An 18128-nucleotide genomic window follows, 5' to 3' on the forward strand; every position below is an offset into this window, starting at 1 on the left:
ACAGAGAACGGCAACAGAGCACCAAGCTAGCTCAAGAGTAGTAAATACAATGAAGTCCAGCAAGGCCAGGAGGGCGGAGCCGGATTAAATAGGCAAAAATGGTCATGTGACCAGCAAACTAAAAAAAACCTAACAGGAGAGTTCTAACACCTTCTGCCCTTCGGCCAAGGGGTAAACGTCAAACAGGCTGCGCAGTCTCTCTTTGAAATCGCTAAGGGTAAGCGACTCCCCTGAGTATTGTGGCAACCAGGCCCCGCTACTCTGCAGTCCCTCTTCTTCGCTCCTGCTCTAAGCTCCGTACTAGCAGGCGGTGCGAACCTATAATGGATACTGCCGTCTTGGGTGCAGCTCCAGGCTCTAGCTATGCCTCTGTGCTGCCGGGCTTCTGCTTGTGGCCAGAAAACTTGCAGTTTTCTGTCCCTCAGATTCGGTTGTTGGGACATGCAATCCCTGTACAACCCAGGACTCTGGAGTCCTCTGCTCCGCTGCCTGGGGTGAGCTCTTCATGAGCTCTGCTCCCCAGAACGCTCTCCTTCTCTCCCTTCCCTCTCACACTCACTGACTAACTCCTCCCCCCAACCAGAAAAGGCAGCTCCCTAAAAAAGGGTGTAGAGCTCCCTCTTCAGGTAAGGGATCAGAACTTGTGTGTGCATGTGGGGTTTACCTGACGTGGAGAGCTCCTCCTGCCTCCAAGCGTAATATCACCTCCGGTGAAGGAGGCAACACTACTGTGGCAACCGGCCCATGGGGCACCACAAATGCCTGTTTCTTAGGCATTCCTCACATGTATTAAAGCTGTCAAAACAGTAGCAAATCATGAGCATGGAGTGACTCAAACATAACACCCGAGCACGCTGCAGATACTCGGCGAGCACCCGAGCATGCTCGCTGAAAGGGTTAACAGAACACGCTCGCTCATCACTAATTGCTACCATTAACAGTGTCCTGATTATTAGTGCTTGTAGTTACATTTCATAGCAATATGGCTGCAAGATGGCTGCCTTTTATATCCTCACCCACTGATCTCAGTTGTGCAATCATTTCCAGCATTTATGTATTGCTGCACCTCATTTTCTTTGCTGAGGCTCTTTTATACAGTTTTAGTAGCAGTAATTTTATCTTTAGACTGGTTCTCTCATGCAGCTTTTGCGATGAGTTGCATTCTTTGAACAGATTTTACATTTTGTCCCACATGCCTTTTGCATTTTTTTTTCTTTTCTGTTCAACTGCAGTTCCAAAATAATGTCTGATTTTCATCAGTTAATTATTCAGTAAATTGAAATCGAAAATTACTTGACAGTTTCAAGTTATTTCGCAGACCACCGTGAGTTTTTGTTACTTTAACCGAAGATATCAACAATTTTGTTCATGTGTGTAAATGACGCTTTTTGCAATTCAGCTCAGGAGGAACATCTCGAACTAGACTGAGAAGTGAACTTTCTTTGGGTTGTTCTTTGTATGAGCTAATTCAAATCCTTATATGAAATCACAGCCAAAAATCATTGTCCGAGTTTGGATACAATTTGTAATTATGTTGGAACTGTGTGACAAGATCCTAATCCAAAATTCCTAATGTAAACAACGGAAACCATAGCATTCTTATCAAGAGGAATGTTTGCTCACGAAACACGTTTGATTTACTGCAGCATAAAAAAGCAAAGAAAAACTTCGATGTTAAAACCAGTTCCTGAGCTAGTTTACTATTAAACCTTCCCAGACTGGAGAAAGCAAAGGAGCAGAGGTAAGAGGCTCTGAGACACTGTTACTAACAACATGACTTTTTTTTTTTCTAAATTTTATTTTAATATACCAACTAATAAAATAAGCAAAGTCAAGGTAAGGAAAAAAAGGGAAATAATGATTACTGAAAGGCAAGAACCTTAACTATGTTCTCTGTTAGAGAAGATTATTTTTGTTTGTCTACAGAGTTGAAATTTTGTCAAGCACTTTCTTTCTTATCTTTTAAAGAATCTATTTTAAGTCTCTATGATCTTTCCACATCTTGCCATTGGGATTTTTGCCCATTCCTCAAGGCAAAATTGCTCCAGCTAATTCAAGTTAGATGGTTTCCTCTGGTGAACTGTAATCTTCAAGTTTGACCACAGATTCTTCATTGGATTAAGGTCTGGGCTGTGAATCGGCCACTCCAAAACATTTACACGTTTCCCCTTAAACCACTCGAGTGTTGCTTTAGCAGTATTCTTTGGGTCATTCTCTTGTTGGAAGGTGAACCTCCACCTCAGTCTCAAATCACTGACAGACAGAAACAGGTTTTGCTCAAGAATATCCTTGTATTTTGCACCACCCATCTTCCCCTTGACTCGGACCATTTTCTCTGTCCCTGTTGCCGAAAATCATCCCCCCCCACCATGTTTCACTGTGGGAATGGTGTTCTTGGGATGATGAGCTGTGTTGGTTTGGCTCCAGACATAGTGTTTACCTTGGTAGCCAAAAAGTTTAAATTTTGATCTCATCTGACCACAGCACCTTCCTCCATACATTTGGGGAGTCTCCCACATGTCTTTTGGCAAACTCAAAACGAGCCTTACAATTACAATTACCTTTGGTCTCTGTGCTGCCTCTCTGATTAATGCCCTCCTTGCCCGGGCTGAGAGTTTTGGTGGGCAGCCTGTCTTGGCAGGTTTGTTGTGGTACCATGTTCTTTCCATTTGATGATAATGGATTTGATAGTGCTCTGGTGGATCATCAGAGATTGGGAGATTTATTTTATTTTTTATTACCCAACCCTGATTGGACTTCTCAACAACTTTGTCCCTGACTTGATTGGAGATCTCCTTGGTCTTCATGGTGTTGTTTGGTTAGTGATGCCTCTTGCTTAATGATGTTGCAGCCTCTGTTGCCTTTCAGAAAAGGTAAAGTGTATATAGTGACAGACATGACACACAGGAGGACGTCCTGTCACTAAGCATGGGACTTATGAAGAGAATTGCTTGCACCAAACATTTTTAGGGGCTTCATAGCAAAAGGGGTGAATACATATGCAAATGCCACTTTTTAGTTATTTGATCCCATAAATTTAATTTATGCCTATATTTTTCTCACTTCACCAACTTAGACTATTTAGTTCTGATGCATCACACACAAATCGAGTTACAAAAATATTTAAACACACAGGTTGTAATGTAACAAAATAGGTAAAAATCCAAGGGCGGATAATACTTTCGCAAGCCACTGTATGTGTATATATATACACACACACACACACATATATATATATGTATATATATATATACTGTATATATATTCAAAGTCTTGACAATACCCTGCAGTGAATATTAAAGAAGACTTTTTCTGGTGATTCTTGGCACATGATATTTATCCCAGTATCCATGGGATATATTTTTGGAATTGCTGTTTGGATTAGGATTAGGGATGAGAGGACTAGGGATGAGATGTTCGGGTCCATCGGGTAAAACTGAACTTTAGTCCAACGGGCTCGGGGGCTACCAAAGGAAGCAGAGTCACTCTATGTCTCTCTCGGAACACTTCCAGGAGAAGTCCATGTTCGGAGTTCAGGATGTGTCTGTTACGAACTCTGAACTTTACAGCTTAGATTCGCTCATCTCTAGTTAGGATCTTTTCAAAACAAACTGTATTTGTTGTTTGTCATGTGTCCCTTGCAGGACCTTTTATAATGTAACTAGCTATTGAACCCGTTCTATGCCCGGGTGGCGAGCATTTTTATTGGTATATGCTCCCCCATCCTGTTACGTGCTGCCCCCATCCTGTTACGTGCAGCCCCCATCCTGTTATGTGCTGCCCCCATCCTGTTATGTGCTGCCCCCATCCTGTTATGTGCAGCCCCTATCCTCTTATGTGCAGCCCCTATCCTGTTATGTGCTGCCCCCATCCTGTTACGTGCAGCCCCCATCCTGTTATGTGCAGCCCCCATCCTGTTATGTGCAGCCCCCATCCTGTTATGTGCTGCCCTCATCCTGTTATGTGCTGCCCCCATCCTGTTATGTGCAGCCCCTATCCTCTTATGTGCAGCCCCTATCCTGTTATGTGCAGCCCCTATCCTCTTATGTGCAGCCCCTATCCTGTTATGTGCAGCCCCCATCCTACTATGTGCAGCCCCCATCCTGCTATGTGAAGCCCCCAACCTGATCCCCAATCCTGTTATGTGCTGCCGCATCATGCTATGTGCAGCCCCCATCCTGTTATGTGCTGCCCCCATCCGGAGGCCGGGGGAGGAGTGTGGTGCCAGAGTACGCGTGTGCCCATACTGCGCTGTCCGGCGCCAATGTGTCTCTACTAAAATGGTGCCAATTCTTACACCACACTCCTTCCCAGGACTTCGGCCAAAACAGAGGTGCTGTGGCAACATTCCTTCGTGTCAGGTATGTACTTATGGCGCTGGAGTTCGCAGTATGCATTCAGTGTCTACGCATACCACGATCTCCAGCGCCATATACTTCTCTTACCTGTAACGGCTGGATGCGTTCTTCTGTCTGGAGCAGGACTGTGCAGGTGCGTCACGCATGTGCAGTTTATAGAGGCTTCGGACAGAAGGACAAATCCCTGGTTATTTTATAGATGTCCCCAAATTCTGTTAAAATCCCCCATCTTGGTATATGGCACCCCTCCATCCCCAATCCTGGTATGCATGGCCCCTCATTCGTATGCTGGTATGTATGGCCCCCCTCATCCCTATCCTGGTGTGTATGGCCCCTCATCCATATCCTGGTATGCATGGTACCCCTCATCCCTATCTTGGTAAGCATGGTACCCCTCATCCATATCCTGGTATGCATGGCCCCTCATCCCTATCCTGGTATGTATGGACCTCCTCATCCCAAATCCTTGTGTGTATGGCCCTCCTCATCCCCAATTCTGGTATGCATGGTCCCTCATCCCTATCCTGCTACGTATGGCCCCTCTCATCCCCAATCCTGGTATGCATGGCACTCTTCATCCTTATCTTGGTATGCATGGTACCCCCTCCTCCCCAATCCTGGTATGCATGGCCCCTCATCCCTATCCTGGTATGTATGGTACCCCTCATCCCCATCCTGGTATGTATGGCACCCCTCAACCCTATCCTGGTAAGTATGTCCTCCTCATCCCCAAATCCTTGTATGTATGGCCTCCTCATCCCCCAATCCTGGTATGCATGGCCCCCTCATCCCCAATCCTGATATGCATGGCCCCTCATCCGTATTCTGGTATGCATGGCCCCTCATCCCTATCCTGGTATGCATGGCCCCCCTCATCACCCAATCCTGGTATGTATGGCACCCCATATCCCTGTCCTGGTATGTATGGCCCCTCATCCATATCCTTGTATGCATGGTACCCCTCATCCCTATCTTGGTAAGCATGGTACCCCTCATCCATATCCTGGTATGCATAGCCCCTCATCCCTATCCTGGTATGTATGGACCTCCTCATCCCAAATCCTGGTATGTATGGCCCTCTTCATCCCCAATCCTGGTATGCATGGCCCCTCATCCCTATCCTGGTATGCATGGCCCCTCATCCCTATCCTGGTATGTATGGCCCCTCTCATCCCCAATCTTGGTATGCATGGTACTCTTCATCCTTATCTTGGTATGCATGGTACCCCCTCCTCCCCAATCCTGGTATGCATGGTCCCTCATCCCTATCCTGGTATGTATGGTACCCCTCATCCCTATCCTGGTATGCATGGCCCCCCTCATCACCCAATCCTGGTATGTATGGCACTCCTCATCCCTATCCTGGTATGTATGGCACCCCTCATCCCCAATCCTGGTATGTTTTGTCCCCCTCATCCCTCATTCCGACGCCGCAGTCCGCCCCCGGCCTCCGGCCAGAACAGAGGCGCCGCAGCAACACTCCTCCAGGTCAGTTAAGTATGTCCAGTGCCTACGTATACCGCGATCTCTGGCGCCATACACTCCTCTTACCTATAACAGCTGGATCCGTTCTTCTGTCTGGAGCCAGACTGCACAGTCTATAGAGGCTTCGGACAGAGGGACTCATCTACTGTTATATTATAGATGTTTTTTACTACTTATGATTGATTTATTTGCATATTTAATCTTCGCATGCTTGGAGAGAAATTAGTTCAGATTAAGACTGCAGTTCGCGGTCAAAACGCGTTGTTTTTTCTCTTTTGTATCGCAATTTTTGACAGCCTAGTGCCATGCAATTTTAAGCTTTTACAAATAAAGCATAGAAATTTTATCTGGGAGCAGGAACTAATTTTTTGTTTTTTTCTAAGTGGGCATACGTTGGATCAGGACAGAGTTCCATACACCTGGAATCTATAAGTGGTGAGTAGACTTTTTTTTTTGCACATGTTATTATGATAGAATTTTGGAAAACTTATCACATGGAGTTACAACCATGTACTAGAAAGAAGCTTGCTCTTTCTTATACAGCAATCTAAGTACATATTTGCAAATTATCATGGGAGACCCCAAGACTTTTTCCCATCCCCACCAAGTGAGGAGGAAATACACTTTCACAAGTAAATTTTATAACAATTCTGCTACAAAGTATTTCAATTTGTTTTTTGATAGAGATATGTTATGCTCGCTCAACCCAATGGCATTATAGCTATTGAAGGGGTTGCCTAGAGGTAAAACATTTGCAAAACCACAGATCTTCAAGCAGTTGCAATCATATATGATAATGTAACTCACCTAGAGGGAAGGGTAAAATATACAGAATAAAGATGCAGAGGATAAAGGACCAAAGGGGCGCTCACGTGTCCTAATGTTGTCCCAAGTGGGAGCAGTTTCTTTTGTGTTGGTCTAACAGGGACTACACAGAAAGTAAAACAAGACCAAAAAGTTAAAGTATCTTTGGAAGATCTGGAGCACAGGTGGCCATACTGTCGGAATTTATGGGTAAACCTAAACACTTCTTCCTCGTAAGTTGGTGTTTCACCAACCATTTCTAGTATAATGCATCCTACAGGGATTTGTTAGTTTCAACCAGTGCTATTAGCTAGTATGGGTCTTATGCTCTAAAAAACTAACATGCATACAAATCCACAGCAAGGTACGAATAAAAGTAGAAGGGTCATCTAAGGATAAACTATGAATGTGCAGCAAGCGCAAAAAGTAAACAGCTTCTTCTGAACAGCTTCCATTTTCCTGGCAAGCCATATTATTTTAAGGGGTTATCTGTGATAAGAGAAACTTTGTAACAAACAGCTGAGCAGAAATTGTAAGAAACTCAAGAGACCTCAGAAAAAAATCTGGGAACTCTTACAGGAGACTCTGGTGGAAATGCTATTTAATTAGTAAGATATCTCATTTTTTATGGGAAAGGGTTAATATCTGCGTCTTGCATTCTTTAAAGCATCTAACAGAGAACCTGAGGACAGACATGGCCGTCCATTTAAGTTCCCCGCAAGCCTATGTTGATGAATTTGACGCCAAAGATTACTTACAGACATACTACGAGCCAAAGGAAGGACTGCTTTATGGAGAATGGACGGAGTTTGTGATACGAAATCTACATGAAACTTTCACTAAAGGTAAGTCATTATTTTCACTTTGTTTTTCAATTCCATTCCAAAATGTCAGTTGTTTGAAATTGTTTAATTATCTTATGTAGCTTGTAATGATCGTTCATATCAATAGTTTAGTAAGTAAATGTATTGGCTGTAAACTATATATAAAGGAGTATTCCAGCCCTAAGCAGTATTACATATCCTCTGGGCATAAATATTAGATTGGTGGAGTCATTTCATATCACCATTTACAAAAAAAAAAAATGCAATTTTCACACTGGCCACTAGGCTTACTATTAGTCATTGCACAGGAGGAGGAGGAGGTGAGCTGTGACATCACCTACTGTGAATGGTGGATCCTGTGTTATCTACTGTATATAGAGGTGTTATCAGTCATTGTACAGGAGGAGGAGGTGAGCTGTGACATCACCTATTGTAAATGGTGGATCCTGTGTTATCTATTGTAAATAGAGGTGATATCAGTCATTGTACAGGAGGAGGAGGTAAGCTGTGACATCACCTATTGTGAATGATGGATCCTGTGTTATCTACTGTATATAGAGGTGTTATCAGTCATTGCACAGGAAGAGGTGAGCTGTGACATCACCTATTGTGAATGGTGGATCCTGTGTTATCTACAGTATGTAGAGATGTTATCAGTCATTGTACAGGAGGAGGAGGAGGTGAGCTGTGATATCACATATTGTAAATGGTGGATCATGTGTTATCTACTGTATATAGAGGTGTTATCAGTCATTGTACAGGAGGAGGAGGAGGTGAGCTGTGATATCACCTATTGTGAATGGTGGATGCTGTTTTATCCACTGTATATAGAGCAGTACAGGAGGGGGAGAAGGTGAGTTGTGACATGTGAATGATAGATCCTATGTTATTTACTGTATACAGAACTGTTATCTTTCATTTTAATCCTATCTCTGATTATAATGAAACTGATGAATATATTTCGGTACAGAACAGGAAGTATGAGTTTAGCATTTGGCCTATTTACTAGTGTGAAAATTATAAGATTTTTGTTTGTTTGTTTGTTTGTTTTTTAATAATGATATGCGAAATTGAGAAAGAAACATCCAACAATTTTCAAAAATCTATTTAAGATAAAAATATGATTTACATTTTCTGATATTCTTCTCACATTCTTTTAAAATAAGGCAGCACACATTGCAATATGTGCTAATGGATCCATCAACACTTACACTTTGTAAATAACTGGCGAGATTGATATTTTAAGTGCATTTCAAGAAGAATTTTGAGCTAGAAGTGTGGGAATCTGTTATTTGACCTATACTATTTTGTCAACATTTTCCCTAAAGAAATTTTAGCAGATAGAACGGAAAAGATTTGGGAAACGTTTATATAATCTTCCTTGTTCTCTCGCTAGTACATAAGGCTACAGCCAGCAGCAGTAATGAGTCTCTAACTCACTCATTGCTCTTGGTACTTGGCGTGCCGAGCGACACTGGTGATAGATACTCAATCATCACGCTGGTCTGTGTTTGTTGAAACGTTCATGGGAATCAATATGGTGTTGGTCATCATTGCTGCAAAAGTCTTGACTCCTCTGCGAAGACTTTGAAATAGATTTTGCAATATGGATGTAAGGAGTTTTGTGCACTGGGCAACCAAGTTGGGCAAAGTGGCATGTAGCCAATATTCTAGTTCTTCCTAAAGGTATTTGTGAAGATGTGAGGTTGTGCGTTGTAATAATCATCTAGGAAGGTTAGCTATGTAACTATTTTTATACCTTACGTCCACCGTCTTACAGCAATTCCAGGTAAATAGTCACAATGCAATATCCCCAGTCCACAAGATCCCATCCTGGAGCTGATAGTTCCACTGCCCCCATACTAGGTGATACCCACTGTCTCCCAACTTTTGGTTGGCCCACAGCTTTTGTATCTCAAGCCGGTATAGTCTGCAGTAACAGCCTATGCTCCTCCAGACGATAGATATCATGACCGTAGCATGTGTATCCCACTCCAGCCAGCAGTAACCCCTCCATTTTCTCGTCAGTGTCCTGTGTCCTAAATTCTCGTCAGTGTCCGAAATAATCTCTCCCCGGAATTAAACCGAACCCTCGGGAAACACCCCCCCCCCAAAGCTAACTGTGCATTGGTGGCTGCCGCTATAGTCTGAAGTCACACCCCATGCTCCTCCAGACGACGAATATCATGACCGTAGAACGTGTATCCCACTCAAGCCAGCAACAACCCCTCCATTTTCTCGTCAGTGTCCTGTGTCCTAAATGCCCCAGGCCGCCCCCCCGGGAATTAAGGTCAGCCCTCGGGAAACACAGGGACCCCCTGTGGTGACGGCTCCACTGGGTCTACTACCCCCATCCACACAACGGGACTAGGAACTGGGAGAACAATGGTTGAGGCCTCTGAGACACTAACAAGATTAATGGAATGAGTGCTTTACCTGATTACCAATTTTAGGTCTGGCCTTATGCATAAGATCCAGCCCACACTGCTTCCTCTGCTTACTGTCACTGAATAGAAACATTGATTCCTTAGTCTGAACTGACGAACAAGCAAATCTCTAATAAAACACAAGAAGCAAATTTCTAATAAAAGACAACAATAAGGCTATGTGGTCACGATGCAGAAATGAAGCAGAAATTTTCCTGAGCATTTCTGCATCTCCTTGGCAGAAAAAACGCATGCAGATTTTACATGCGTTTTTTTCTGCCAGGGAGAAGCATTTTTTAAGCGTTTTTGCATGCATTTCCGCATGCGTTTTTTCAAGCGCTCTTCCAAGTGATTGTGAGCATCACTTGGAAAAGTGCTTGTCATGTTGGTCACACAATATAAATCCATGTAACTGGCATGGATTTATAGTGTGTGACCAACTTGTGCTGCTTTAAATGCAACATCAATAGTAAAAAAATAATTCAAGCGTAAAAAATAAAAAAAAAACTTAAACTTACCTCTCCGGTGGCCCCCGGTCTCCTTCTCTGGTGGCGTCTTCTGTCCTCGGCGTCCCGCGGTGTTCTGAAAGGACATGCGTTGACGTCATTTAGTCAGCTGACAGGTCATGCGACCGCCAACGTCAGCGGTCGCTTGACCATCACATGGCTAAATGACGTCAGCGCAGATCCTTTCAGAACACCGCGGGACGCCGAGGACAGAGGACGCCACCGGAGAGTAGACTGGGGGCCACCGGAGAGGTAAGTACAATGTTTTTTTTTATTTTTTACCTTGTAATTCTTTTTTTTACTAATGATACCCGGGTCGGATGAGAGTCTTCTCTTCTCCAGACCCGCGTACCATCCGCGCATTGAACTGCATAACATCCACATGTATACATGCGGATGTTATGCGGTCCAGTGCAAGTGAATGGCAGCGATTTCGCCCCGTTTGCGCACAAGAAATGGTTGTGCTGCGGATTTTTCCGCAATGATAATCCGAAATCTGAAATGGCGCCGCGGAAACACATAGAAGCAAAAATAAAAAATTGGTGTACTAGGGTCAGGTTATTTTTGCATATAACTAAACAATGGGCCCCAAGAAACACAAGAGAGATAAAGACAGAATCTTGGATCTGAGATACAGAAGTAAAATCCATTGACAGTGAACAGTTCCCTGTGTTATCTGTGCTAACTGAATGGTCCTTACACAGGTCATCACCCCCTCCCTTACCCTTACGTAGAATTGGTTTGTGCCCCCTATGTGTAATTTCTCATAATTTACCAGAATGGATAGAATCACCTTAGACAGGCTGCGCTGTAGGAAATGAAGAGCTTTAGAGCTTCAGATAAGGATTTTATTAGTACCGACGCATTTCAGCACCAGACCGGCATCTTTATTAAGGTAAAAAAAAAAATTATTTCTCATAATATTACTTTTTAACCTGATATTTTCCTTGCTGTGTTGTCTTGCAAGGTGGCATTAGAGGGGACACTCTGCTTGATTTTGGCTCTGGACCCACCATTTATCACCTCTTCTCGGCTTGTGAAGTGTTTGATAAAATCATTGTCTCGGATTTCCTTGAGCAAAATCGTGCCGAATTGCAAAAGTGGCTGAAAAAGGATCCGGACGCTTTTGACTGGACTCACGTCATCAAATTTGTATGTGAGCTGGAAGGAAACGGGTAATAATACCTTTTTCAAGTTTATACCCCTGACTGTTCAAACCAAAAAGAGAACCTTGAAAGAGACATACCTCTATTGTTCAAATCCATTGCCAAAAAAAACATTCTTTATCTAAATATGCTAATAAAATGCTCCATGCACCCTTGTCATAGCCGAAAAATCCCGTGCACCTTTCCACCTACTTGTTTCACATCTATCTTGACGCTGTTCGTCTTTGATTGACAGCTCCGACTTTACAGTAGTCAGAGATAGATGGAAAACAATTTGGAATTAAGGTGCAAATGTTTAGCCATACCAAGGGTGCATCGGGCACCTCATTAGTATATTTAAAGAGAAATTGACAGTCCCCCATGGCCCTAAACCACCAGCAGTTGTATGTTACTGATTGAACTCACTGCCTAAAAGTTTCTTTATTTCATTGGACACAAACAGATCTTTAGAAAAAGTATTTTTAAAGTCCATTTATCATATGCAAATGGACCCTTTGACTAGACGATGGGGCGTTTGCTTTCCCAGACTCGTAGTCCCACTCAGCATGTTATCATGCCCCTCTGGGCGTGATAACATAATTACCAAGAGCCGACGTCATCGCCAGCTCTGCAAATTTCACCCATGTTTTGTTCACTCACATTGCACCTGCTGTTCTTCTTGTTCTTACTGAGTCCGGCTGTTCTTCGGCTCCTCCATGGATGTGAGGTGTCTTCTGCACCTCCAGTCAAACGCTGTGCACCTCTGAAGCCGGGAAGCATACACCCAGCTTGAGGGGCACAATGACGAGAGTGAAGAAAGCCACGCGCATGCGTGAGATTTGCAGAGAGCTGGTGGCAGCTTTTGCAAATCAGGTTATCACGGGAATTGGGAATGAATCGAATTGTCCTGGGTAGTGCATTCCAGAGAATTGGTGAAGCTCGCAAGAAGTCTTGGAGACAGGAGTGGGAGGTTCGGATTAATGAGGATGTTAGCCTTAGGTCATTAGCGGAATGGAGGGCACGGGTAGGGTAGTAGACAGAGATGAGGGAGTGAGGGAGGAGATGTAGGGTGGTGCAGAACAGTGGATAGTTTTGTGGGTGAGAGAGATAAGTTTATATTGGACTCTGTATTGGATGGGCTACTAGTGCAATGACTGGCACAGGGTGGAGGCATAGGTGTAGAGGCTGGACAGGAAACATGATCCTGGCTGCTGCATTTAGGATGAATTGGAGAGGGGAGGATCTAGTAAGAGGGAGACCGAGTAGTAGAAATTTCAATAATAATTAAAATTCACAATTCTTACTTATTTAAAGGGGTTGTATCATAAACATGAACTCTATTTACTTGTCCTATAACGGCATATGAATGTCATAGATGAGGTTCCATGGCTGCATTCTAAGAGGACACCACAAGTCACCGCATACTGACAGCTGTGGACCTCCAGACATTTTTGGTACATAATAGGACGGCCATTGAAATGATTAGCCTTTCAAGGAGGCACTATACAATCTCAGTGAGGAGCAAGGACATAACTACAGTGGCTGCAGAGGTTGTAGTTGAACCCGGGCAAAGTGGGGCAAAAAAGGTCCCTCTAGATCAGGGGTGCCAAACTCAAACACACAGGGCCAAAATGAAAAACTTGGACAAAGTCTCGGGCCAATCAGTATACAGTATAATGGACCCCACACAGTCCTCCATACAGTATTATGGGCCCCCGCACAGTCCTCCATACAGTATTATGGGCCCCACATAGTTCTCCATACAGTATAATGGGCCCACGAAGTCTTCCATATGGAATCATGGGTCCCACATAGGCCTCGATACAGTATTATGGGCACCACATAGTCCTTTATACAGAATAATGGCCACACATAGGAGTGGTGGGTCTGGTATCGCAGGCCAAATAAAACCACCCTGTGGGCCAGATTTGGCCCACATGCCAGAGTTTGACATGTATTCTCTAGACTAAACTATACTATAAGATCCATGATCGTTTGGGGCCCTATTGGAGATTATGCATTGGGGCCTAAAAGCTTCAAATTATTCCACTGGTGAAGGTGCCCAAGTGGTGCACCTTCTCTGTATCGCTCTCTTAGGAAATATTGATTGAGATTGTCTCCATGAGCCCGCTTAATCTCATATTTTGGTCTGGTATCTGCTATCACTTCTATAACATACAAGTTACACTATATAACACTTTATTTTTTTTATGCTTGAAGGGAGAATTATGAGAAAAAGGCAGAAAAACTCCGCAGTAAGGTGAAAGAAGTCCTGAAATGTGACGCCCTGAAAAGAAACCCTTACGACCCTGTCGTTGTGCCACCGGTGGATTGTCTCCTGTCTTGTCTTTGCCTTGAAGCCCCGTGTAAAGATATAAAGTCATTCTGTGAAGTTCTGAAAAATTTCCAAAACTTGATAAAACCCGGAGGTCACCTTTTAATTGCAAGTGTGCTGAATGCTACTTTTTATAATGTTGGTAAAATACCTTTTGTCTCTATGACCACGAAGAAGGAAGAGCTGGAGATGGCCTTCAAAGAAGCCGGGTACCTGATTGAAAAAACGGTGTATTCTCCACGTAGGGATAAATCACAGATGGATGTTGCTGATTATGATGCTCAGTATTTCATTCTTGCACGTAAACCAAAGTAATATCAGATTCTTAAGCCACCATTTTTTGCTTGTATACAATATATAGGCATGCTTTGACTTATAAACATGATGTAACAAAAAGTAATGCTGTGATTTGGGGTTGGGTTGACTTTGGCAAGAATAAATAAAATATGAGATAATGGATATATTTACACAACTAAAATTCTACAGTTTTTCATACTATCGATCGTTGAGTTCACCTGTGAATCTAATAGTATAGGTAAGTAGCCACGATGGTGAAGACCTGGATAGGAAGTGGTGGGTAGATTTGACCCTCCAGTGACATTAGAGTAATATCTTGACTAATTATTTAGAGGTCCACTGACTATACAGTAGATGAGAGAATTGATTTAATGCAAATCAAATTTGTGTCGAATATTATGATCCTGGTGAATTCAAACAATTTGCATTCCAATTTGCATGGATTGCCAAAAAAATGTCTGCTATTATTTTATACATTGCAGAAGATCGCATCAACGATAGAAGGCTGGCATGACCACAAATGAAGCCACAAGAAATTCCCCATAATGCCCTGAAAGCTATCACTGTCAGAGCCTGTATAAAAGCCGAGGCAGGGAATGCAGCAGCCATTTTAGAGTTATTTATGATAGCGAGAGGATATCAGAGCTCACAGCCCAGTAATAAATAGAGAAAGAGAAAGCTTTAAAACACTGGACAAATACTACAGATAGTAATGTGTTGTACAACGTCAGCAATTAAGAAAATGAGTGTAGTAGTCTGTGAATAATACAGAGATTTCATTGATTGGGGGATAGAGCAATAGGAGAGGTGCCAGCAGTAGTGCCAGACTCTGTGAGAGTGATCAATGATATGGTCAAGTTTGAATCTGTCCTACTGCATTTGAATTACAAATACACTTTATTTTCTTCATTGTTAATGCACTAGAAAGCAGAAACAAGTCACAGAAAAAAAATCTGAAATTATTATCAATCAGAGATGTTTTTTTTCTTCATTTCTCTTGCAATCCTTTTTGTGAAGGTGGAATAATTGTGTTTTAAAGAAACAAAAGAAAACTCCCAACAATTCAGAAATGTTACTGTCTACCTCACAAAGTGTGCGTGTCACAAAGAATTTTCCTTTTGTATGTCCTTATTAATAGTCAGTTTTTACTTCCTTAAATGCCACACCACAACAGTGCCCTGTAGTGGGAGATATTTTTTAAGAAGGAGTTGAAGTTTGTTAAAAAAAAATAATAGAAATAAAAGGTGAAAAAATAGTTTTTTCATAAAAGATTATATTTAATCTTTTATAAAATAATATTTTTTTAGAATTTTTTTTTGTATTAAACTTTAAATCCTTCTCATAAGTGCTGGACCAGAAGAAGACATTTTGACAAATATCTGAAGATAAAATATTGACAAAAGTCCTGAAAATCTGGAATTTGTGGATAAAATTTTAAAATTCAAATACAATTAACACATTTTTGTCAGAAACATTCACAACAACAAGATGGGTTATAAAGTCCGATTACCCATTTTAGTAAATTAAATGACTATTTCCAAATATAGTCAGTCAGTTTGTATATTTGGATGATTTATAATAGTTTCGCCTTAATATATCCCTCGTGTATTACTATATTTAGACATTTTTTTTTTATTTTGTGAAATGTAACGTCCAATAAACATTATTGTATTAGTCAATACGCGAAAATAGAAACTTAAGCTGATTCATCGCAAAGTTGCAATAACTAATCCCCTTTTAGCTATCCCCCAGACAGTAAAGAAACATGACGAGTAGAGTTGTCAGTAAAACGCCTCTCAGCATATTTTTTTTTTCATACAAAATTAGGTAGAAATACAATTACAACGTAAAATTACAATTACAAACTTAACTAGTTCAGGACCCTTGTTCCTGAACAGTTACATTTTTAGATTTTTTCATACATGCGGTTAGAAGAACTGTAAAAAAATTTCTCATTCGTATATTCAAATAATTTTAGACTTTTTTTTCATGATACGTGAGGATTAATATTTGTTATTTTCATAGTCTTTTTTTCATTTTTTTTAATATTTTTTTTTACTACATCAGGTGATATCAGTGGGAAAATGAATTACATATGTATGTTTTTTACATTTTTTTTTATAACCACAAAGGACCACTTAAATACATTTTAACATATGTTCCCCTCTTTGTATCTTTGTAACAATTACCTTTATATTTCGGGCATGTTTTTTTGTTGTTTTTTTTTTTTTCATGGGCGCAGTGTTAGTAACAGAGATTTGGATTGTTAATGGCTATTTTTGTTATTTATTCACCTACTTTATTTATTTATGTATTTTTTATTTATTTTTCAATTATTTCACACATTGTGCCCCTCCCCCCGTAAAGTCAGAAAAGATTTTGGAAGGGGGGGACATTTAAATATATTTTATTACAATCTCTTTTTCCCTGTAATTGGAGCTGGAATATTAGTGTAAATCCAACCTCTTGGGACCCGCTAGCTCCTGCTCCCTTCCTACATCCAGTGACCACATGACTGCTGGTGTTAGAACCCTCCTGTTTGTTTTTTCCATCTTGTGTTTTGCGGTCACGTGACCATCTGCCTTTATATTCCAGCTCTGCCCTTTTGGCTGTGCTGTACTTGAGTGTTGTTTGACTGCTTTGCTAGCCAGGTGCTTCTGTGCCTTTCTCTGTCAGTTTGCTTGGTCCTTCTGGGACCTCTAGTACCTTTATGTCAGTTTATCTTTTGTGTTTTGCAACAACTTTCTCTGTTCAGGAGGTGTCCCATTTTTGTTCTAGTCCTTAGTTCATTTAGGGACCCCTTCCCTTTATTCTATAGGTCTTCGTTCAGACTAGCCTAGGACTAAGGTGGGTCTGTTCGCTAGGAACAGGCAGCCTGCTACATTGTAGGGATTCAGCTTAGTCTTACTGTAGGGAGAGCTTTCCCCTTCTTTCCTTAGTACTTGTTTGCAGATCATAACAACATGTTGACCTTAAGGCCCCGTCACACTTAGCGATGCTGCAACGATCCCGACAACGATACGACCTGTCAGGGATCGTTGCTGCGTCGCTATGTGGTCGCTGGTGAGCTGTCAAACAGGCAGGCTCACCAACGATCAGGGGAGCAGCGACATCGTGGAAAGAATCTTTCCACGATGTCCTGCTCCTGGTTACCAGCCTGCTGAAGCAGGAGCAGGCTGGTAACCATGATAAACATCGGGTTACTAGGGGCATACGCGCACCTAGTAACCCGTTGTTTATCATGGTTACCTCTCTGCTACGGTGAGCGGGAGGTTACCGCTCACATAGCAGAGTGGTAACCATGATAAACATCGGGTTACTAGGGGCACACGCGCACCTAGTAACCCGTTGTTTATCATGGTTACCACTCTGCTACAGTGAGCGGGAGGTTACCGCTCACTTTAGCAGGCTGGTAACCATGATAAACATCGGGTTACTAGGGGCACACGCGCCTCTAGTAACCCGATGTTTATCATGGTTACCAGCCTGATCGCTGCTCCCGCTGGTCACACACAGCGATTTGTGCTGACCAGCGGGAGGGCAACGACCAAAAAATGGTCCAGGACACTTTGCAGCGACCAGCGACCTCACAGCAGGGGCCTGATTGCTGCAAAGTGTCACACATAGCGACATCGCTGGTGAGGTCGCTGTTGCGTCACTAAAACCGTGACTCAGCAGCGATCTCGCTATGTGAGACGGGGGCTATAGTCTAGATGTACACTGTCCGGCTCAACTTCATAGTAGCAGTTACTTCCAATTTTGGGTTACACAAGGCGATCAATGTCACCATTTTATAGTAGGAGCAACAATCACCTCCCGGAAGATTAGGTTGGACTTGTCACAATGCTCCTGTGCACCATTGTTCGCGCCAGTGAGGTTGGCGCCCACAGCAGAGACAGAACTGCGAATGCGCTGGGCTAGGAATGCAAGGTACAGGCATGATATTTC

General features: G+C 42.5%; 1 protein-coding gene and 1 long non-coding RNA gene across 2 annotated transcripts in view; one reads left to right on the forward strand and one right to left on the reverse strand.

The window, feature by feature from the left end:
* LOC141172618 (uncharacterized) overlaps positions 1-18128 on the reverse strand; it is a 126909-nt gene that overhangs the window by 93951 nt on the left and 14830 nt on the right. The window lies entirely within an intron of this gene.
* On the forward strand, positions 1602-14328 carry LOC141172614 (indolethylamine N-methyltransferase-like). The gene is made up of 5 exons (XM_073657017.1): positions 1602-1741; positions 6227-6278; positions 7315-7492; positions 11371-11578; positions 13769-14328. The coding sequence occupies exons 3-5, from the start codon at positions 7342-7344 to the stop codon at positions 14196-14198; spliced, it is 789 nt and encodes a 262-aa protein (XP_073513118.1). The 5' UTR covers positions 1602-1741; positions 6227-6278; positions 7315-7341; the 3' UTR covers positions 14199-14328.

The sequence above is a fragment of the Phyllobates terribilis genome, unplaced genomic scaffold (genome assembly GCF_046119375.1).
Source record: "Phyllobates terribilis strain yellow unplaced genomic scaffold, ASM4611937v1 Scaffold_12__6_contigs__length_324123572, whole genome shotgun sequence".
In the NCBI taxonomy this organism is placed as follows: domain Eukaryota; kingdom Metazoa; phylum Chordata; class Amphibia; order Anura; family Dendrobatidae; genus Phyllobates; species Phyllobates terribilis.